This window comes from Mirounga leonina, unplaced genomic scaffold (assembly GCF_011800145.1).
Source record: "Mirounga leonina isolate KUSES-001 unplaced genomic scaffold, KU_Mleo_1.0 Mir_167, whole genome shotgun sequence".
In the NCBI taxonomy this organism is placed as follows: Eukaryota; Metazoa; Chordata; class Mammalia; order Carnivora; family Phocidae; genus Mirounga; species Mirounga leonina.
This window is the reverse complement of record NW_023270422.1, coordinates 605,070-628,908: the sequence shown is the minus strand read 5'-3', so window position 1 is coordinate 628,908 and position 23,839 is coordinate 605,070. Positions and strand designations below refer to the sequence as shown.

The 23,839-nt window shown below is 38.0% G+C and overlaps 1 protein-coding gene across 1 annotated transcript in view; it reads right to left on the bottom strand.

Annotated features, from left to right (window-relative positions):
- The window catches only part of TWSG1 (twisted gastrulation BMP signaling modulator 1), a 79,680-nt gene extending 56,121 nt beyond the window's left edge, over positions 1 to 23,559 (bottom strand). Inside the window, exons 1-2 of the mRNA XM_035013799.1 lie at positions 23,384 to 23,559; positions 21,340 to 21,493 (exon numbers count right to left, since the gene is read on the bottom strand). Of these exons, the coding sequence (XP_034869690.1) occupies positions 21,340 to 21,462 (123 nt within the window). The 5' untranslated portion in view covers positions 21,463 to 21,493; positions 23,384 to 23,559. The remainder of the gene's footprint in view (positions 1 to 21,339; positions 21,494 to 23,383) is intronic.
- Between the last annotated feature and the right edge of the window lie 280 nt (positions 23,560 to 23,839).

Genomic DNA, 23,839 nt, shown 5'->3' with positions numbered 1-23,839 from the left:
CCCACTTACAACAATGGAGAGATAAGCCAAACAGAAAATCAACAAGGAAACAGTGGCTTTGAATGACACATTGAACCGGATGGATCCAATACATATATTCAGAACTTTCCATCCTAAAACAACAGAATACAGATTCTTCTCAAGTGCACATGGAACATTCTCCAGAACACATCACTTATTAGGCCACAAAACAAGTCTCAACAAATTCTTGAGGTAGGCCTGCACTGTTATAAACTTCCCTCTTAGAACAGCTTTTGCTGCATTCCAAAGATTTTGAATCATTGTGTTTTCATTTGTCTCCATGTACTTTTCAATTTCCTCTTTGATTTCATGGTTGACCCATTCATTGTTTAGTAGCATATTATTTAACTTCCATGTATCTGTGTTTTTTTCCAGATTTTTTATTGTGCTTGATTTCTGGTTTCATAGCATTGTCATCGGAAAAGATGCATGGTAGGACTTCAGTCTTTTTGAATTTAATAATCCCTTGGGTGATTTTTACTGGTATGCTGAATTTTTTCTTTTCTCTCTTGCTTTTAAAAGTCTTTCCTTATGTTTATTATTTATTCCAAAAAATTAAAGAGGAAGGAAACCTTCTAAATTCATTCTATGAGGCCAGCATTACCCTGACACCAAAACCAGACAAAGACACCACAAAATAAGAGAAATATAGGTGAGTATCTCTGATGAACACAGATGCAAAATCCTCAACAAAATGTTAGCAAACCAAATCCAAACATACATTTAAAAAAATATTCACCATGATCAAGTAGGATTTATTCCAGGGATGCAAGGCTGGTTCAGTATTTACAAATCTATCAACATGATACCTCACATCAACAAGAGAAAGAATAAAAACCATATGAGCATTTCAACAGACATAGAAAAAGCATCTGACAAAGTAAGACATCCACTCATGATAAAACTCCCCAACAAAGTAGGTCTAGAGGGAACACACCTCAACATAATAAAGGCCATATATGAAAAACCCACAACTAACATCACACTCAGTGGTGAAAAACTGAGAGCCTTTCCCCTAAGATCAGGAACAAGACAAGGATGTCCACTCTCACCATTTTTATTCAACATAGTACTGGAAGTCCTAGCCACAGCAATCAGAGAAGAAAAAAATAAAAGGCATCCAAATTGGTAAGGAAGAAGCAAAACTTTCACTCTTTGTAGATGACATGACACTATACATAGAAAACCCTAAAGACACCACCAAAAAACTGCTACAATTCATAAATGAATTCAGTAAAGTCGCAAGATAAAAAATTGATATACAGAAATCCACTGAATTCCTATACACTAATAATGAAGTAGAAGAAAGAGAAATTAAGAAAACAATCCCATTTACAATTGCTCCCAAAAGAATAAAACACCTAGGAATAAACTTAACCAAGGAGATGAAAGACCTGTACTCCAAAAACTATAAAACATCGATGAAAGAAACTGAAGAGGACACAAACAAATGGAAAGATAGTCCATATTCACGGATTGGGAGAACAAATACTGTTAAACTATCCATATTACCCAAGGCAATCTACACATTTAATGCAATCCTTATCAAAATACCAATAATATTTTTCACAAAACTAGAACAAATACTCTGAAAATTTGGATTGAACCACAAAAGAGCCTGAAGAGCCAAGGCAATCTTGAAAAAGAACAAAACTGGAGGTATCATAATCCCAGATTACAAGATATACTACAAAGGTGTAGTAATCAAAACAGTATATGGTACTGGCACAAAAACAGATACATAGATCAACAGAACCGAATAGAGACCCCAGAAATAAGCCCACAATTCTATAGTCAATTAATCTTCAACAAATAGAGCAAGAATACGCAATGGGAAAAAGTTCCTTCAATAAACAGTGTTGGGAACACTGGACAGCTACATGCAAAAGAATAAACTAGACCACTTTCTCATACCATTCACAAAAATAAACTCAAAATGGATGAAAGACCTAAATGTGAGACCTGAAACCATAAAAATTGTAAAAGAGAGCACAGGTAGTAATTTCTCTGACATTGGCTATAGCAACCTTTTTCTAGATAGGTCTCCTGAGGCAAGGGAAACAAAAGCAAAAACAAACTACTGAGACTACATCAAAACAAAAAGCTTCTGCACAGCAAAGGAAACCACCAACAAAACAAAAAGGCAACCTAGTGAATGGGAGAAGATACTGCAAATGATATATCTGACAAAGGGTTAGTATCCAAAATATGTAAAGAACTTACACAACACCAAGAAAAACAAATAATCTGATTTAAAAATGGACAGAAGACCTTTCTCTAAAGAAGACATACAGATGGCCAACAGACACATGAAAAGATGCTCAACATCACTAATCAGCAGGGAAAAGCAAATCAAAACCACAATGAGATATCACCTCATACTTATCAGAATGGCTAAAATCAAAAACTCGAGAAACAACAAGTGTTGGCAAGGATGTGGAAAAAAAAGAACCCTGTGCATGGTTGGTGGGAATGCAAACTGGTACAGGCACTATGGAAAACATTATGGAGGTTACCAAAAAAAATAAAAGTAGAATTACTGTATGATCCAGTAATTCCACTACTGGATATTTACGCAAAGATTACAAAAACACTAATTTGAAAAGATATATGTATCCCTTACGTTTACTGCAGCATTATTTACAATAGCCAAGATAGGGAAACAACCTAAGTGTTCACTGATAGATGAATGAATACAGAAGATGCGGTGTGTGTGTCTACACACACACACACTGGAATATTACTCAGCCATAAAAAAGAATGAAATCTTGCCATATGCAACAACATGGACAGATCTAAGGGTATAATGCTAAGTGAAATTAGAGAGACAAATACCATATGATTTCACTCATATGGAATTTAAGAAAGAAGACAAATGAACAAAGAAAAAAAGAGACAAATCAAAAAACAAACTCTAAACTATAGAGAACAAACTGATGGCTACCAGAAGGAAGGTAGGTGGGGGGGGATGTGTGAAACAGGTGAAGAGGATTAAGAGTACACTTATCATGATAAACACTGAGTAATGTACAGAATTGTTGAATCACTATACTGTACACCTGAAACTAGCATTGTATGTTAACTATACTGAAATTAAAATTTAAAAATATACCCCCACCAGCAGGGTAAGAACAAAGTTAATTAAGTAATTGTATAACCTGTATGCATCAATAATCAACAAACATTACGTTGTACCTATGCTGACGTACTTTTACAACCTTTACTTAGGTCAAGTGGATTTTTTTTTTTTTTTTAAGAGGGAGAGACTGGGAATGGGGTAGAGGAAGAGAGGGAATCTGAGCCTGACTCAGGGCTCGATCTCACAATCCTGAGATCGTGATCTGAGCTGAAATCAAGAGTCTGACATTTAACCAACTGAGCCACCAAGGCGCCCCTCAAACGGATATTTAAAAACAAACATATAAAACAAGACATCCTCAAAAAATCAGATTTTATTCAAAAGAATGAACATAATTATAATTGTTAGGTTATAATAAATCTGTTATATTAGTGCTCTGTAAGGAGAACATCAACAAACTTAAACTTCAAATAGAAATAGCTAAAGTGAATCTTTTTATCATGTTGCTCCTTATAAATTCTAACTGATTAGCAAACTTTTGCCCTAAAAATAATATAAACTTAAGTGAAACACTACTGAAAACAGAGTTTATTATTTTGGCTAAATAAATCAGGATACAAGTTCATGTATGAACTATCAAAATATGTCAAATGGCACCCATTTCTTATATAAACATAGTCACAAAATTTTAATCCTACTTACTTTAAAAGTGGCCCAATGAATTTCTTTAAAATAATCCAGATGGGGGTGAAGTGGGGGATGGATGAAACTGAACTGGCCATTTGTGGATCACTGTTGAAGCTGAGTGATAAGTAAACTGGGTGTGGGGGTATTTTACTATACTCCCTATTATACGCATATTTGAAAATTTCCAAGTGCACCAATGAAATCTTCATCTTTGTCTTAATGTAATAATTCAACAGGTGAGGGACACCTGGGTGGCACAGTTGGTTAAGCATCAGACTCAGCTTTGGCTCAGGTCATGATCGCAGGGTCATGAGATCAAGCCCCACGTCAGGCTTCCCATTCAGCGTGGAGTCTGCCTGAGATTCTCTCTCCCTCTCCCCCTACCGCTCATGCTTGCTCTCTCTAAAATAAATAAATATTTTAAAAAATAAAATAGAATAAAAATAATTCAACATGTGAAACAGCCAATGAAAATAAATTTTAGTTTATTTTAGCAGCTATTCTAACCACATTAAACATTTGAGAGGGAGACAATGACTTATTCTTCCCTTAATTACATCAGGCATAACATTACTTTTGGACATTGATTTCAAAGATTTTCATGAGGCGTTAACTGAAGCAAAACAGTACAAAAATGAGTTGCAGCAAAACAGTACACAAATGAATTGCAGCCATACTTTTAAGAGCAGTGAAGTAGAATGAAGAGGAAAAAACACAGGAAAATAAGGTAATGTTTTTTCAAGGAAAGAAGAAACACTGTATATTGTAAACCAAAGTATTGCTAGTATAATAACAAATCAAGATAACTGTAGCAAGACACTAATGTGGAATTTAGCACTGAATAAAAAAAAAAAAAGGAAGAAAAAGTTAATATTTTAATTTATTGTGATTAAAAAGCCCTGAAATTATCTGAGCTACATATATATATATATATATATATATATACTTTTTAAAGATTTTATTTGACAGAGAGAGACACAGCGAGAGAGGGAACACAAGCAGGGGGAGTGGGAGAGGGAGAAGCAGGCTTCCCGCCGAGCAGGGAGCCCGATGTGGGACTCGATCCCAGGACCCTGGGATCATGACCTGAGCCAAAGGCAGATGCTTAACAACTGAGCCACCCAGACGCCCCAGAACTACTTATATTTTTAACTTAGGACAAAATACACTTGTAGAAACTAGATTAATAAAAAAATTATTTAGAAATCCCAACTTATTTCAGAAAATCTAAGATTTGACAGTTAAAAAAAGCAGACTGTTGATTTAGTACATGAAAGTGCTAAATAAATATTCAGATAACCAGTAAAGTGCTAAAATAATGCATCAATGATCTCTGAACGTAAGTTTGAAAATTTTCATGAAATATGTTTATATCATCCTAAATATGACCATAAATGTTAGCCAAAGTCAGTAAGGGGTTTTTCCATTCATAATAAAAAATAGGTTTTGAGATTTCTGGGGTAGAAGCACAATATTAATACAAATTTTAAATGTTCTTTTCACAGAAGATGAAAACTAGTTAAGATCTAGTTAAAAGCAAAATCTTATATGACCATTTTTGCCCCCTGAAACAGAACAGTTAAACCATTCATTATATGAACAAGGAAATACACCAAGACGACAATTTTACTTTCTTGATGTTTAAAGTTAGATTTCCTTCCTGCCCGAAGCAAAAAATAAATATTTATACAGGGACCACCCTTATGCATAGCAACTTGTAGGAGTGGTGGGAATGACCATGCTGCCTTGCAACCACGCTGGTAACAAATATTTACATGACTATGAGCTTCCAGGGAAAATTTTTTATACTCAGTTATTTCATGAGTTGCAGAGGGCTCAACATAAACAAATGTTCTAACTTATCCTCACAGTACATCATTTCAACACTACAGATGTTGCTCAAACCAAACCAAAATTACAAAAAGAGAATCAAAATTCCCTGTAAGAGGGAAGTAGTTTCTTTCTTTAAACTTCTATAGCATTGCCCTTCTTAAAGTACTTATCTCCCACCTTCATTTCTGTACCTGTTTTTCTTCCAGTTTGAGGAGAAAAGCTATTACGGTCATCTAAAATGTCAACATGCCTTGTACTTTGCTGAATTTGAAAGAATTTTATGTTTTTATTTTTATTTTTTTTTAAGATTTTATTTATTTATTTGACAGAGAGAGAGAGAGAGGAAACACAAGCAGGGGAGGTGGGAGAGGGAGAAGCAGGCTTCCCGCCGAGCAGGGAGCCCAGTGCAGGGCTCGATCCCAAGACCCTGGGATCATGATCTGAGCCGAAGGCAGATGCTTAACGACTGAGCCATTCAGGCGCCCCAATTTGAAAGAATTTTAGTGATAACTTAGTCTGTGCAATGGAAAGCAAAACCTCAGTAATCCTTAACCTTTCCAGAGCCATCAACCACTTTGAGAACCTCCTAAAAAGTATGGACGTTTCTTCCACGAAAACTGTACACATACAATTTTGAATATAATTTTGGGGATCCCCTAAAGCTTTTAAAGGATCCAGTGACCTCAGTTAACAATTCTTGGCACAGGAAATCTCCCAGAATGAAGAAAAGAATGGTGAAAACAGATTTAAGATCTATAACAATATATATAAGCAATGAACAATCTGATAATGAAATTAAGAAAACAATTCCAGTTATAACAACAGCAAAAAGAATTAAATACTTGCAAATAAATTAACAGAAGAAGTATAAGACTTGCACTCTGAAAACTGCAAAATAGTGTTGAAAGAAATTAAAGAAAAATCTAAATAAAAGGAAAGACATTCATGTTCATGAATCAAAAGACTTAACACTGTTAAGATGGCAAGCCTTCCCAAACTGATCTACAAATTTAATGCAATCCCTTTCAGAATCCCAGCTGGCAACACCAAAAGCACAATCCATGAAAGAAAAAATGGAGAAGCTTGACCTCATTAAAATTAAAAACTTCCGCTCTGCGGGCACCTGGGTGGCTCAATCAGAAGAGCATGTGCCTCTTGATCTTGGGGCATGAGTTTGAGCCTCACAGTGGGTGTAGAGATTAATAAATTTTTTTTTTAAATTAAAGAAACAAAAACAACAAAAAACCCTTCTGATTTGCAAAATACGCTGTAAAGAGAATGAGAAAAGAAGACAAGCCACAGACTGAGAGAAAATATTTGCAAAAGACATCAAGAATTGTTATCCAAAATATACAAAGAACTTTTAAAACTCAACGGTAAGAAAATGGACAATTTTATTTAAAAGTGGGCAAAAGATATAGGCATCTACCAAAGATGATATACAGATGGCAAATAAAGCATATGAAAAGATGCTCAATATCATGCTGGTAGGGAACTGCAAATTAAAATAACGAGACACTGGGGTGCCTGGGTGGCTCAGTCGGTTAAGCAACCGATTCTTGATCTCAGCTCAGGCCCTGATCTCAGGGTTGTGAGTTCAAGCCCTGTGTTGGGCCTCACGCTGGGCACGGAGCCTACTTAAAAAAATAAATAAAATAAAATAACGAGACACCAATATATACCTTTCAGAATGGCTAAAATTCAAAACACTGAGAACACTAAATGTTGACAAGGATGTAGAGCCACTTTGGAAGACAGTTTGGCAGTTCCTTACAAAAGTAAACATACTCTTAGAATATGATCTACCAATTGTGCTTCTTGGTATTTATCATGAGCTGAGAATTTATGTCTACACAAAAATCTGCACATGGATATTTGTAGCAGCTTTACTGTTAATTGCCAAAACTTGGAAGAAATCAAGATGTCCCTCAACAACTGAATGGACAAATTATGATACATCTATACAATGGAATATAAATCAGCAATAAAAAGAAATTATCTATCAAGCCACAAAAAGATACAGAAAAACCCTAAATGCATATTGCTAAGTGAAAGAAAGCAGCCTGGAAAGGCCATATACTGTATAATTCCAATTATACAACAGACTGGAAATAAAACTATAGAGATAGTGGGGCGCCTGGGTGGCTCAGTCGTTAAGCGTCTGCCTTCAGCTCAGGTCGTGATCCCGGGGTCCTGGGATCGAGCCCCGCATTGGGCTCCCTGCTTGGCGGGAAGCCTGCTTCTCCCTCTCCCACTCCCCGTTTGTGTTCCCTCTCTCGCTGTGTCTCTGTCAAATAAATAAATAAAATCTTAAAAAAAAAAAAAAAAAAAACTATAGAGATAGTAAAAGAGATTAGTGGTTGCCAAAGGGGTTGGGGGGGGGGGAAGGAAGGGAGGATCAGGTGGAAGCACAGGGGATTTTTAGGGCAATGAAACTATTCTGCTATACTGTAACTGCAGATATATGATATTACGCATCTGTCAAAACCCACAGAACTGTACAACACAAAGAATGAACCCTAATATAAGCCCTAAGGACATTAGTTAATAATAGTGTGTCAGTACTGGTTCATCACTTGTAACAAATATACCAACTAATGCAGGATGTTAATAATTGAGGAAATAGTGGGTGTGTGTGGGGGAAAGGGTATACTGGATCTTTCTGCACTTTCTGCTCAATTTTTCTATAAACTTTAAACTACTCTAAAAAGTAAAGTCAATTATTTTTTTAAAAATTCTTGGCTGGTTTTAATGCAGAAATTAACAAGCTGATTTTAAAATTCATATGGTAATACAAGGGACCCAAAATAGTCAAAACAATCTTTGAATAGAACAAAACTGGAAAACTCATACTTCCTGATTCCAAAATATGCCACAAAGCTATGGTAATCAAGACAACATGGTATTTACATAAAGATAAACATATATATCAATGGAAAAGAAGTGAAAGTTCAGAAATAAGCTCTTATCCTTTTGGTCAACTTATTTTCAACAAGGGTGCCAAAAATAATTCCATAGGGAAAAAACAGTCTTCTCAAAAAATGGTGCTGGGATAACTGGCAATCCATACACAAAAGAATAAAGTTGGACACACAAAAATCAACTCAAAATAAATCACAGACCTAAATATAAGAGCTAAAACTACAAAATAAAATAGAGGAAAATATACAAGTAGATCTTTATGACCTTGAATTAGGCTAATAGTTTTTTAGCCAAAACACCAAATGCATAAGCAACAAAAGAAAAAGTAGATAAAGTAGACTATATCAAAATTTAAAATTTTTGTATTGCAAATGATACCATAGGAAAGTAAAAAGACAACCCACAGAATGAGAGAAATTACTTGCAAATCATATTTTTGATAGGGGATTTGTACCCATAATATATAAAGAACTCTTGTAACTCAACAATGAAAAGACAAATAAGCCAAGTTAAAAATGGGCATAGGTTCATTAGAACCCTCACACACTGGTGCTGGGAATGTATGAAGTCATTAGCAGTTCCTCAAAATGTTAAACACAGAAAATATGGCCTAAAAATTCCACTCCTCAGTATATACCCAAAAGAAATGAAAATATACATCCACCTTAAAAACTTGTACATGAATACTCACAGCAGCATTATTCGCCATAGCCAAAAAGTGAAAACAATCCAAATATTCATCAACTGATGAATGGATAAATTAAATGTGGTATATCTATACTGTGGAATACTGTTTGACCATAAAATAATGAAGTACTGATACTTATTACAACATGGATGAATCATGAAAGAATTATGCTCAAAAAAGAAGCCAGACATAAAAGACAACATATCATATGATTCCATTAATATTAAATGTCCAAAATTGGCATACAGAAAGACAGAAAGTAGATTAGTGATTGCCTAGGGGTTGGGAAGAAGGATTGGGGAGTGACTGCTAATGGGTATGAATTTTCTTTTTAGGGTGATCAAAATGTTCTAAAATTAGATTATGGTGATGGCTGTATAACTCTGTGAATACAATAAAAACCAATGAATTGCACATTTAAATGGGTGCAATTTAGGGGCGCCTGGGTGGCTCAGATGGTTAAGCGTCTGCCTTCGGCTCAGGTCATGATCCCAGGGTCCTGGGATCGAGCCCCACATCGGGCTCCTGGCTCGGCCGGGAGTCTGCTTCTCCCTCTCCCTCTGCCTCTCCCACTGCTCATGCTCTCTCTCTCTCTCTGTATCTCTGTGTCTCAAATGAATAAATAAAATCTTTAAAAAAAAAAACGGGTGCAATTTATAATATTAGAATTATATTATATTAGAATTATATCTCAATAAAGCTGTTTAAAAAAACTAAGACTTAGAGAATCTGTCTTAAACTTACACCGAGAGTGTAACTTAAACTAAACCAGAGTTCCAGGAAAAAGGGGTGGATGTTATATATAAACATAATAATAAAAGGGAATATCCTAATCTTGAGCTCAAAACAAACCCCCTGTTTCCTAAAAGAGATTTATAAGGTGCCCATCACAATGCCCACACCAAGGATCAGGAGATGAAACTCAAGGTTTCCAGAGAGAAGGAAGAAACAAAGTCACCTACAGAGAATAAAAAACAGATTGGCATCAGACTTCCTACTAGCAATATCGAATGCCAGCAGCATAAAAACAGTTAGAAAATGTCTTCAAAGTTCCCAGGAGAAATAATGTAACAACTCTATATTCAGGCAAATCACCAATCAGCTATAAATAAAATGAGAATAAATGCATTTTAAAGAGATATAGCACCCAGTACATTTCCTCCCAATATTGCCTTTGTTAGAAGATACTCTAGGGCATGTTACAACAAAATGAGACTAAATCAAGAAAGAACAAGACAGGGGTGCCTGGGAGGTTCAGTCGTTAAGTGTTTGCCTTCGGCTCAGGTCATGATCCCAGGGTCCTGGGATCGAGCCCCACATCAGGCTCCCTGCTCGGCGGGAAGCCTGCTTCTCCCTCTCCCATTCCCCCTGCTCGTGTTCCCTCTCTCGCTGTCTCTCTCTCTGTCAAATAAATAAATAAAATCTTTAAAAAAAAAAATAAAGAACATGGAATCAAAGAAATAGTGGAGCCAACTTAGGAAAGTAACAGTGTGGATGCACTACAGGACAGCTTGCATCAGACTTAAACAGCAATCAGTTAAGTCTAGAAACAATAGCACAGGAGGCTCCTTTGTAGGGAAAAAACAGACTAGGAATTTAAAACAACATAAGGTGTTAATGACTGATGATGGAAAAATCAAGAAAGACAATTAGAAACTCAAGAAAAGCAAAGTTATTCAAGAAAGGAAATGTAATCACAGTGCCCTGTGTGACCATAGAGTCAACAATATTTATAAAATCATTACAAAATAAATATGGCTTATTGATTGTCAATTTTAGAATATATCTGTAAATAAAGCATGGAAGATTCGAACCGGTTACAAAACAAAGAACTAACAATAATATTTACGGCTATAGCACTTACATACTAGCAACTGATCTAAGTACTCACAATATCCACACACAGTAGGTACGGTTATTATTACTATTTCACAGACAAGGAAATTGAGGCACTGAAATGTTAACTCCCTTGCCCAAGGTCAGATAGCTTGTACATCACAGAACTGGATTCAAATTCAGACAGTCTGGTTTCAGAGTTCATGCTCTTAACTGTTACACTAAGTGCCTTCAGAATATAGATGTTATCAAGCTTGATGATATAAAAGTAAAAGTACAGGTTACACTCCATTCCCCACAGACTTTGAGACAGCCATCAGAAGTTACTCCAAAAGCAGAAAATTTTGAGGGCAGTATATTCACAAATGCAAGAAAACTGATTTCTTTGCTTTCTATGATACTAAGTGTGGTGATAAACGGTAGTCACATGCACAGTTCTTAAAAATTATACTCTGTCAGGGGCGCCTGAGTGGCTCAGTCGTTAAGCGTCTGCCTTTGGCTCAGGTCATGATCCCAGGGTCCTGGGATCGAGCCCTGCATCGGGCTCCCTGCTTGGCGGGAAGCCTGCTTCTCCTTCTCCCACTCCCCTGCTTGTGTTCCCTCTCTGGCTGTGTCTCTCTCTGTCAAATAAATAAATAAAAATCTTAAAAAAAAAAAAAATTATACTCTGTCTACTGCTAAAAAAATAAATAAATAAAATTTTAAAAGAAAAAGAGGTCTACTAATATCCTTCTCTTACAGAAGGAATCAAGAGATAGTGGGGTTTTTTGAAAGATTTTATTTATTTATTTGAGAGAGAGCACGAGCAGGTGGGAGGGGCAGAGGAAGAAGCAGGCGTCCCGCTGAGCAGGAAGCCCAAGTCGGGGCTCCATCCCAGGACCCTGGGACCAGGGCCTGAGTCGAAGGCAGACACTTAACTGACTGAGCCACCCAGGCACCCCAAGAGATAGTGTTTTTAAATGATATGACAGAACAGAAAGGTTTAAGTACATTGTAGAAACTGAAAAGAGAGAACCATGAGAGAAACTAAAAACAGTACAACAATTATGGCAGGGTTGGAATGGGGGAGGAGAGAATGGTAAGTAAGCCATGTCCTAATCTAATATAGCAGAAAGGCAGTTTAGATACATAATCTAGAATTGGTAAGTTAAAAAACAGTAGTAGAAGCATATTATTTAACCATATGGCTAAAAAAACCAACAACAGTAAAAGAAGTAAAAGTGGAAGCTATTACTTGGAAGATTAAACCTGAATAACAAAATGAAGAGTAGAGAGAATTACTCAAGGGATTATTTTTCATTATGTATCCTTCCAACAATTTGACTTTTTATTTTTTCTAAAGATTTTATTTATTTATTAGAGAGCACAAGTGGGGGATGGGGCGGGGGGGAGCGGACTCACCCCTGAGCAGGGAGCCTGATACAGGGCTTGATCCCAGGACCCCGAGATCACGACCTGAGCCGAAGGCAGACACTTAACCAACTGAGCCACCCAGGCACCCCACAATTTGATTTTTTAAAGAGTCTTGTAGGAACCACACAATCAGAAAACAATTAACAAAACGATACATACCTATCAATAATTACTTTAAATGCAAATGGACTAAATGCTTCAATCAAATGACAAGGGTGACTGAATGGACAAAAAAACAAGACCCATCTAACTGCTGCTTATAAGAGATTTATGTCAGACCTAAAGACACATAAAGACTGAAAGTGAAGGTATGAAAACACACTCACTATGTCAATGAAAATGGAAAAAAAAAGAAAACCCTGGAGTAGCAATATTAAACAGATTTTAAAACAAAGACTGTAGGGGTGGTGCCTGGGTGTCTCAGCTGGTTGAATGCCTGACTCTTGGTTTTGGCTCAGGTCATGATCTTAAGGTCATGAGATCAAGCTCTGTGTGGGGCTTTGTGCTCAGCACTGGGTCTGTTTGAAATTCTCTCCCTCTCCCTCTGCCACTGCCACTGCTTGTGCTCTCTCTCTCAAATAAATTAATTAATTAAAAAAAGGACTATAGCAAGAGACAAAGTACTACACAATGACAAAGGGATCAATCAAACAAGATGATATAACAATTATCAATATCTATGCACCCCACAAAGGAGCACCTAATGTATGAAGCAAATATTAACAGACATAAAGGGAGAAACTGATAGCAATACAATAATAGTAGGGACTTTAACACCCCACTCACATCAGTGGATAGATCGTCCAGACAGAAAATCAACAAGGAAGGGTGCCTGGGTGGCTCAGTCAATTAAGCGTCTGCCTTCAGCTCCAGTCATGACCCCAGGGTCCTGGGACTGAGCCCCATGTCGGGCTCCCTGCTCAGTGGAGAGTCTGCTTCTCCCTCTGCCCCTCCCCCTACTCATGTGCTCTCTCTCTCTCAAATAAATAAATAAAATCTTAAGAAAGAAAGAAAGAAAGATCAACAATGAAACAGTGGCTTTGAACAACACATTAGACCAGAAGGACTAATAGACATACACAGAACATTCCATCCAAAAACAGCAAAATATACTTCTTTCCAAGTACACATTCTCCAGAATAGATCACATTAGGCCGTTAAGACAAATATCAATAAATTTAAAAAGACTGAAATCATATCAAACATCTTTTCTAACCACAATGAAACTAGATATCAATTATAAGAAATAATTCTGAAAAAACCACAAATACATGGAAGCTAAACAACATGCTATTAAACAAAAGATGGGTCAACCATAAAATCAAAGAGGAAATAAAAAAACACATGAAGACAAATGGAAATGAAAACACAACAGTCCAAAATCTTTGGGATGCAGCAAAAGCAGTTCAAAAAAGGAAGTTTACAGCGATACAGATCTATCACAAGAAACAAAAAAATCTCAAATAAACAACCTAACCTTACAACTAAAGGAAAAAAAAAAAGAACAAAGCCCAAACGTAGAAAGAGGAAGGAAACAATAAAGATTAGAGCAGAAATAAATAAAATGAAGAGAAAAAACGTAATAGAAAACATCAATGAAACCAAGAGGTGGTTCTTTGAAAAGGTAAACCAAATAGATAAATATTTAGTCAGACTCATCAAGAAAAAAAGAGGGAGGGGCACCTGGGTGGCTCAGATGGTTAGGCGTCTGCCTTTGGCTCGGGTCATGATCCCGGGGTCCTGGGATCGAGCCCCATATCGGGTTCCCTGCTCGGCAGGAGGCCTGCTTCTCCCTCTCCCTCTCCCACTCTCCCTGCTTGTGTTCCCTCTCTTGCTGTGTCTCTCTCTGTCAAATAGGTAAAATCTTTAAAAAAAAAAAAAAAAGAAGGAGGGCTCAAATAAAATCAGAAATAAAGGAGGATAAATAACCAACACCAGAGTGATATAAAGGTTTCATGAAAAATATAAAGAATATCATGAGGGGGCGCCTGGGTGGCTCAGTCGTTAAGCGTCTGCCTTCGGCTCAGGTCATGATCCCAGGGTCCTGTGATCCAGGCCTGCATCGGGCTCTCGTGCTCAGCGGGAAGCCTGCTTCTCCCTCTCCTAATCCCCTTGCTTGTGTTCCCTCTCTTACTGTCTCTCTCTCAGTCAAATAAATAAATAAAATCTTAAAAAAAAAAAAAAACAAAACTCCCAACAAACAAAAGTTCAGTATCAGTCAGCTTCACAGGGGAATTTTACCAAACACTTAAAGAAACACTGGGGCGCCTGGGTGGCTCAGTCAGTTAAGCATCTTACTTTGGCTCAGATCATGATTTCAGGCTCCACACTCAACAGGGAGTGTGCTTGAAGATTCTCTCCCTCTGCACCCCCACTCCCTCTTAAATAAAAAAAATCTTTAAAAAAAAATTAAGCATTAATACCTATTCTTCTAAAACTACTCCAAAAAATAGACGAAGGAAAACTTCCAAATTCATTCTATGAGGCCAGTATCACCCTGGTACCAAAACCAAAGACACCACAAAAAAAGAGAACTACAGGCCAATATCTCTAATGAACATGGATGCAAAAATCCTAACAAAATACTAGCAAACCAAATTCAACAGTACATTAAAAAAAATAATTTACCATGATCAAGTGGGATTTATTCCAAGGATGCATGGGTGGTTCAATATTTGCAAATTAATCAATGTGATACATCATATCAACGTGAGCAAGGATAAAAACAATATGATTACTTCAGTAGATGCAGAAAAAGCATTTGACAAAGCACATTCATGATAAAATTCCACAAAGTGGGTTTAGAGAGAACATGCTCCAACATAAAGGAGCCACATATGAAAAATCCCACAGCTATCATCATACTCAATGATGAAAAACTGAAAGCTTTTCCTCTAAGATCAGGAACAAGACAAGGATGTCCACTCATTACTTTTATTCAACAGACTGGAAGTCCTACCTGCAGCAATCAGACAAGAAAAAGAAATAAAAGGCATCCAAACTGGTAAAGAAGAAGTAAAACTCACTCTTTGCAGATGACATGATACTATATATAGAAAACCCTAAAGACTTCACCAAAAAACTACTAGAGCTGCTAAATGAATTCTATAAAGTTGCAGGATGCAGAAATCTACTGCATTTCTATACACTAATAATAAAGTAGCAGAAAGAGAAAGTAAAAAAACAACTCCATTTACAGTTGCACAGAAAAAATATCTAAGAATAAATTTAACCAAGGTGGTGAAAAACCTATACTCTTAAAACTATAAGACACTTATGAAAGACACTGAAGATGATACAAAGAAAGGGAAAGACAGACTATGCTCATGGACTGGAAGAACAAATATTGTTAAAATGTCCATACTACTCAAAGTAATCTACACATTTAAAGCAATCCCTATTGGGTGCCTGTGTGGCTCAGTTGGTTAAGCGACTGCCTTCAGCTCAGGTCATGATCCCAGGGTCCTGGGATCGAGTCCTGCATCGGGGGCGGGGGGGGTGTCCCTGCTCAGCAGGGAGTCTGCTTCTTCCTCTGCTCCTCACCCTGTTCTCATGTCCTCTCTCACTCTCTCTCTCAAATAAATTAAAAAAAAAAAAAACAATCCCTATCAAAATACCAACAGCATTTTTCACAGAACTAGAACAAATAATACTAAAATTTGTATAGAACTACAAAAGACCTGAATAGCAAAGCAATCTTGAAAAAGAAAAGCAAAGTTGGTGGCACCACAATTTCAGACTTCAAGTTACATTACAAAGCTGTAGTGATCAAAACAGCTTTGTATTGGCACAAAAACAGACACACAGATCAATGAAAAGGAGAGAGAGCCCAAAAAGAAACCCACACCTATATGGTCAATTAATCTACAACAAAGGAGGCAAGAATATGCAATGGGGAAAAGACAGTTCCTTCAATAAACAGTGCTGGAAAAACTGGACAGCTACATGTGAATGAAGCTGGACCACTTTCTTACATCATACATAAAAATAAACTCAAAATGGATGAAAGGCCTAAAAATGAGACCTGAAACCATAAAACTCTTAAAACAAAACATAGGCAATAATGTCTTGGACATCAGTCTTAGCAATATTTTTCTAGATATGTCTCCTGAGGCAAGGGAAACAAAAGCAAACTAGCTGGACTACACCAAAATAAAAAGTGTTTGCACAGTGCAAGAAAAATAAAAGAAAAAACCAAAAAGGTAACTTAGTGAATGAGAAAAGATATTTGCAAATAATATATCTGATAAAGAGTTAGTATCCAAAACATAAAGAACTTCTACAACTCAACACCCAAAAAACCCAAATAATCCAATTAAAAATGGGCAGAGGACCTGAAGAGATATTTTTCCAAAGAAGACATCCAGATGGCCAACAGACACATAAGATGTTCAACATCACTAATCATCAGCAAAATGCAAATCAAAACCACAATGAGGTATAACTTCATACCAGTCAGAAAGGCTACCATCAAAAAGACAAGGAATAACAAGTGTTGGCAAGGATGTGGAGAAAAAGGAACCCTCGTGCACTGTTGGTGGGAATGTAAGTTAGTGCAAACACTATAGGAAACAGTATGGAGGTAACTCAAAAAATTAAAAATAGAAATACATACGATACCATATAATCCAACTACCCAAAGAAAAGGAAAACACTAATTTGAAAAGATACATGCAGCATTACTTATAACAGCCAAGATATGGAAGCAACCCAAGTGTCCATAGATAGATGAATGGATAAAGAAGAGTAGTGTATACACACACACACACACACACACACAGGAGTATTACTCAGCCATAAAAAAGAATGAGATCTTGCCATTTGTGACAACATGGACAGACCTAGAGGGTATTATGCTATATGAAAAGAGTCAAACAGAAAAAGACAAATACCATATGATTTCACTTACATGTGGAATCTGAAAAATAAGACAAACATTCTTAAATATAGAGAACAAATTAATGGCTGTGGGGAAGGAGAGATGGGGAAAATAGATAATGGAGATTAAGAGGTATACTTACAAACTTCCAGGTATAAAATAAGTCATAGCGATGGAAAGTACTGCATAGGGAATATAGTCAATAATATTGTAATAACAGGAGCACTTGGGCGGCTCAATCAGTTAAGCGTCTGCCTTTGGCTCAGGTCATTATCCCTGGGTCCTGGGATGGAGCTTTGAGTCAGGTTCCCTGCTCAGCCGGGAGTCTGCTTAATCCCACACTCTCTGCCCCTCTCCCCTGCTTGTGCTCTCTCTCGCTTGCTCTCTCTCAAATAAATAAAATAAAATCTTTAAGAAAGTAATATTGTAATGGTAACTACACTTAATTATAGTGAACACTAATGTATAGAATTGTCAAATCAACATGCTGTATACTTGAAACTAATGTAACATTGTATGTCAATTATACTTCAATAAAAAAGAAATGCCTTTCTTACTCTGATTTTAAAAAAAGAGAATATTTAACACATAATAGTTGTTTTCTTTCTTTAGAACTATATAGAACTAGAAGGAAACTCTGAGATCACCTAGCCGGCCAATCTATTTTACATTTAATATGTATGTATTTTTCAAAGATGTCCTTGCCATTTTATGCCATACGCTCTTTTTATGCTCCTCCATCAGGGTAGGGCCTATGTTCCCTCCACTTAAATCCAGGTGGACCAACGACTATGGTGCAAGTAGTAAGTAACCTTGAAGGTGAGACCATAAAAGGCAATAGATATTCCTCTAGCTCTCTTTCATGAGGCATGTATCTTGGGAGCCCTGAGCCAATATGTAAGATATCTAGCTAATCTTAAACCAGCACACTAGAGAGGTCATATAGAGAGACAACTGAGAAAGTAAGTGACTGAGAGCGAGAGAGACAGAATGAGAGTGCTGAAGAATCTTTCTAGCCCAGGTGTTAGACTTATCAGTGAGCCTTCAGATTTGTGAGATCCAGTATAGTAGCCACTAGTCACATGTAGCTATTTACATTTCAATTAATTAAAACTAAATAAAATTTAAAAATCTATTTTTCAATCACACAAGTCATATTTCAAGTGTTCAACAGCCTCATGTGGCTAGTTTCTACTGCACTGCACAGGGCAGATGTATACTGTTTCTATCATTGTAGAAAGTTCTACAGAATAGTGCTGCTTCAGATAAGTCCAGCCCTCAGCCTTCAAGCTGCCCTAGTGCTGTGTGGTGCAGAGATGAGTTACCCCACCCACGCTGGCAGAATGCAAATTCATGGGCAAAATCAACATTGTTTTCAGCCACTGATTTCTGGGGTGGTTACATAGCCATAGTAAGAGGAATACAAGGAAAATAAAGCTCAGAATGTGAAATAATCTGCTGGAATTTTGGAGACCACAAAATCAGTCAAATGGTGGAACTAATCACATTTTCCTTCAATGTCCAATAAGTGTTTGTGAATAAATGAATAAGAAAATCCCCAATTCTCAAGCCTGCAATATTTTTAGCTTCAAATACTCTGCCACTATGCACCAGAAGTGTTGTCTCTACCACTCCAGAAAAAGATTTGATGATTCCTGGCTCTGAAGGAACAACAGGAATCTGAGAAATGTTAGCATCACTGAATTAATGGTAAAGAAAACAAGTCCTAGCTTCTTTCCAATGAATTTACTAGAGTCACCATTTAACAGGTGAAGCTCACTCAATTTTCCAGTTTTTACACTCATAGTAGTCTTTACTTTTTCAAGTATTTTGTATTACATATTTTTAAATTAATTAATTTTTTAAAAGATTCGATTTATTTATTTGAGAAAGAGTGTGCACAAGTGGGGGGAGGGCAGAGGGACACGCAGACTCCCCGCTGAGTGGGGAACAGGATCCAGTACCCTGAGATCATGACCTGAGCTGAAGGCAGATGCTTAACCAACTGAGCCACACAGGTGCTCCTACATATTTTTTAATTTAAAAGCAAAAGAAACAAACCAAAAACCTTTGAGGGTATTTATCAATATTAACCAAAAGCTATCTTTTTAAAATACTCCTTTACCAAGCAAGTTATTTTAATAAAATCCAATTTTTAATTATTTGAACTAATGGAAATTATAGATTTGGAGAGTCAAAAATAATGTGGCATTTAAGTGAAATTCTACCTGAACATGAACATAGCAATTGTTGCGATACTTTATTTCTAATAATAATAAAGCTACATTGAAGCAACATGGGAAGGGGCACCACTTCCCCATCAGACCAGAGCACAAAGCTGGACTTCACATACAGACTACAAAGTTTTCTGCCAGCATGAGCCTAAGCAGACATGCCATATCAAGACTTCCATGTATAAAATTAGATGATATTTAAAATTACTGTTAACTCTTTTTAAGATTATTTGGGGTTTTGTTTTTGTTTTTGTTTTTCAGTAATCTCTACACCCAATGTGGGGCTCGAACTCACAACCCTGAGATCGTATAATGGTCTTCCAATGGAGCCAGCCAGGCACCCCATAAATTGCTAATATCTGTGTTTTAGAGTTTTTATCTTTAAAATGTAGATATTAGAATTATGATAAAACAGTATCAGGAATTTGCCTAAAATTAAGACATAGCTGGGGTGGGCAGTGTAGAGGAACAGAGATGAAACATGGGTAGTCTGAGTTAATTGCCGGACTGCCCTTCACTATACTCCTCTCTTTTTCTATTTATGCTTGAAAAATGTTCACAGTGAAAAAAAATAAAAACAAACGAACCAACAAACTTCTCTATTTCAATGTTTTGGTTTGAAATGCAAAGTAAGGGTAGAGAGAGTATGAGATGGTGGCAAACTACACTCAGACAAAGGTCAGGCTTCCAAGGATATCAACTATTAATGAGAAGGACCAAAATGTCCAAAATGAATACAAAATACCTCAAATCTATAAAAATCATTATCACTTAGAGTACATACACACAACTGCTCCATGTCAGAATTACAGCTGACTCATACCTTACACAGAATTCTAATATGTGTGGTTACCAGATTTCTTAGCCAACAACCAAAAATTAAAAGGGAGGCTAATAAATACAGACACACACAAAAGGCACAAGACTGCAGATGAGAAAAAAGAGAACAGCTATATTAACACTAATTAACACAACTTTATGGAGTAATAACCAGTATGGTTAGTGGGAAGGTCACAGGCTTTGGAGTTAAAGACCTCATTCTACAGTCACTTACTAGCTACATGAACCTAACCAAATTACTTAACCTCAATTTTTTCTTCAGAAAAATGACAGTGGTAGCTACATCCCTGGGCTTATCCTGATGACTGAAAGAGACATAACTGTCAAGTGTTTTGGAAGCAGATTCTCCACAGTCTCAGCCGACAATTTGCCTGCAATCTTGTGAGAGACCCTGAGCCAGAACCACCCAGCTCAACTGCTCCTAGACTCCTAACCCTCAGACACTGCATGACATAAATGTTTACTGCATTAATTGCTACATTTGGGATAACCGTTGCACAGAATAGACAACTATTACTTTTTATAAGGGAACAATTTTTCTATTATTTGACTAGCTAAGTTTTTTTCTAAATATAGTAATTGAGCTTCTTTGGTATATAAACTAGATAATACAAGAAAACCCTTTACTTTATCTGAATGGAGTGCTCATCACTTTGTAATAGCATATTTATGAAACTGGATATTATTTTCAGCACCAAACTTCTTGAATCTGACCTTGGGAATATGCAAGAAAACTATGGGGGCAAAAACCCAGACCAGTGTGTCATGGTTCAGTACCTCAGGAGCTGACTTAATACTCAGGCCTTACACTGTAATACACACACACACACACACACTCTATATCTGTATATATGCACTCTTTATCTCTTTTACATTTTAATATTAATAAAAGTACACTTAGTCCTACCTGAATGAGGCATTTGCTCACATCACTAGCACAGAGTGCTTTGTTACAACTCAGTGACACAGGGACCCATGTCAGGAATACCAGGATGGCTAGAGTAAGCATAACAACACAGTGTGTCTTCATGTTTCTTCAGAGACAATCAACTCCCAGGAAGCTAAACAAACAAACAAAAAGAAAAAAAAACACCTTTAATTCAAAGGCAAGGGCTAGGTTAAGAACACATACAGAAATGAAAAGCAAAACAAGACTCATTGTGTTAAAAGACTTTTGAGTGATCATTTAAAGGACACTCAATGAATGATTAAACAGTCAAAACAAACTACAAGTTTTATATAAGTAATGTCTTGTCAGCCAACTTCATATACATATACATACACATATATGATATGTATATAAAAACCATCAGGTTACTGAGGCAAATAACTAGTTTTAATACTGTTCCACTACTATTCAACTTTAGTTTTAGGCCCATTATTCAACTCTAAACTCATATTTAAAACTATTAATATTGTATCATAATTTAAAACATTTAACACATTTTTTAAAAATATTTTATTTATTTATTTGACAGACAGCACAAGTAGGCAGAGTGGCAGGCAGAGGGAGAGGGAGAAGCAGGCTCTCTGCTGAGCAGGGAGCCGGACGTGGGGCTCGATCCCAGGACCCCAGGATCATGACCTGAGCCTAAGGCAGCCAGCTGCTTAACCGACTGAGCCACCCAGGTGCCCCAATTTAACACATTTTAAAAATGCAAATTATTCTAATGATTATTTATGACCATCTCATTTTACCTCTTAACATAATTAGCCAGAATGAAGCAGCTCAGAGAAAGGAGTTGCAGTCATTCCTTAAATAACCCAGCAAATAACAAAGGGGATAGTAAATTATTAATTGCATTAAGAACTCTTGAGTAATTTATTAAAATGTGAAGATATTCTTTTAATTCTACACCAAAGGTACCATAGATTCTTCAACATTATTAAGAAGATAGTACACTTTGAAAAAAAGAAGGAAAAAAGACCAGCACAAATCCTGACAGTGGCTAAACCACAGACATGCTTATTAAGTTGTTTTAAAAGATATAACTTCTTGGCGTTAAAACAAACCCTCCCAAAAATATAATCAAGAAAAGTAAATGACTACTGATGTTGAATATATAAAAGGTGAGTTTATAGGGCCTTTATGATTACTGTAAACTTCTATTCTAAGTATTATAAAGTACAATAAAACAAAAGCAATAAGAAGGTGAAAAGAATAAAGGGCTTTGCACCCGGGATGACTCAATTTTCAAAGAGAAAGCCATGGTGACTGTTACTGAGGCCCATAAACTATTCTTAAAGACCGTTAGTAACCCAATTTTCTAATTTATTTAACACCACATACACAGTCGGATGATTTCTGGTGCATATTCGTGGGGGCCAAAGAAGGTATTCGAAAAGTGATTTTTATCCATAACTAGTTATCCTACACTCACTAAAAATGGGATTTTTTTTTTCCATCTCTTCTGTCTTCATACTACTCCCAAAATCTTACTGGAAAAAGTATTCAAGTAAATAAGGGCATATATAAAGCAGGTAACAGAATTATTTAAAGGGCCTCCCTTTTTTTTTCTAAGGAGTGAGGAACGATACCACAGCGGAACTGTTTTCCTACGTCGGGACCAGTTTCTCAGGCTCTGGCGACCTGTGTGTGGTCCCAAGGGGGATGGCACTGACAGCAGCCTTTGTGCGCTGCACGGAGCCCCTGCTGCCGGGTGAGGAGGCAGAGGCCACGGCGGCTCTTCACCCTCGGCTCACCGACGCGCCGCGGACCAGCGAGGCAGCGGAGAGGGCCGCTGAGGTGCCGCCGGCCTGCGTGCCCGCGCCCAGCACCCACCGGGCGGCGCCCCGACTCTGTCCTGCGCGTAGGCGGGGCCCAGGCCGCGCGGGAGCTGCTCCGTTTCTCCCGGCCCCGAGAGCCCGCCGCGGCCTCGGCCTCCAGAGGCCGGTGCTCTGGGCCCGGACCCTCCCCGGCCGCAGACCCTGCCCCGCCTGCTCCCGCTCACCGTGCGCCGCGGCGCCGCGAGGCCGCCTGGCCCTCGTTCCCCCGCAGGTCGGCCGAGCTCTGGGCGAGCCGCGGGGCTGTGCGAGGGAAGCAGGCCGCGCCTCCGCGCCGTCCCTCAACGCAGCGCCCGCGAGCCTCGGGCACCTTAAAGAGACAGGCCCGCCGCCACCCTTCCCCCACCCCCACGCAGTTTCCCCTGTCCCTCCGCCCGCCTTCGGTTCCACGCTGCCGCCAGCTCCCGCCAGGAGGCGTCTCTCACTCCCGGGGCGCTCCTGTCAGCGCACGCCCCGGGCCCGCCCCTCCCCGCCTGCGGCCCGCCAGGCCCACCGCCCCGCCTCCAGTCTGGTCCCGGCGCGGCCCGCACGAAGGCCCCGCCCCCGACTGGGACCCCGCCCCGCTCACGCACGAAGGCCCCACCCCGCCCTCCGGTCACGCCCAACAGAGGCCACACTCCCGC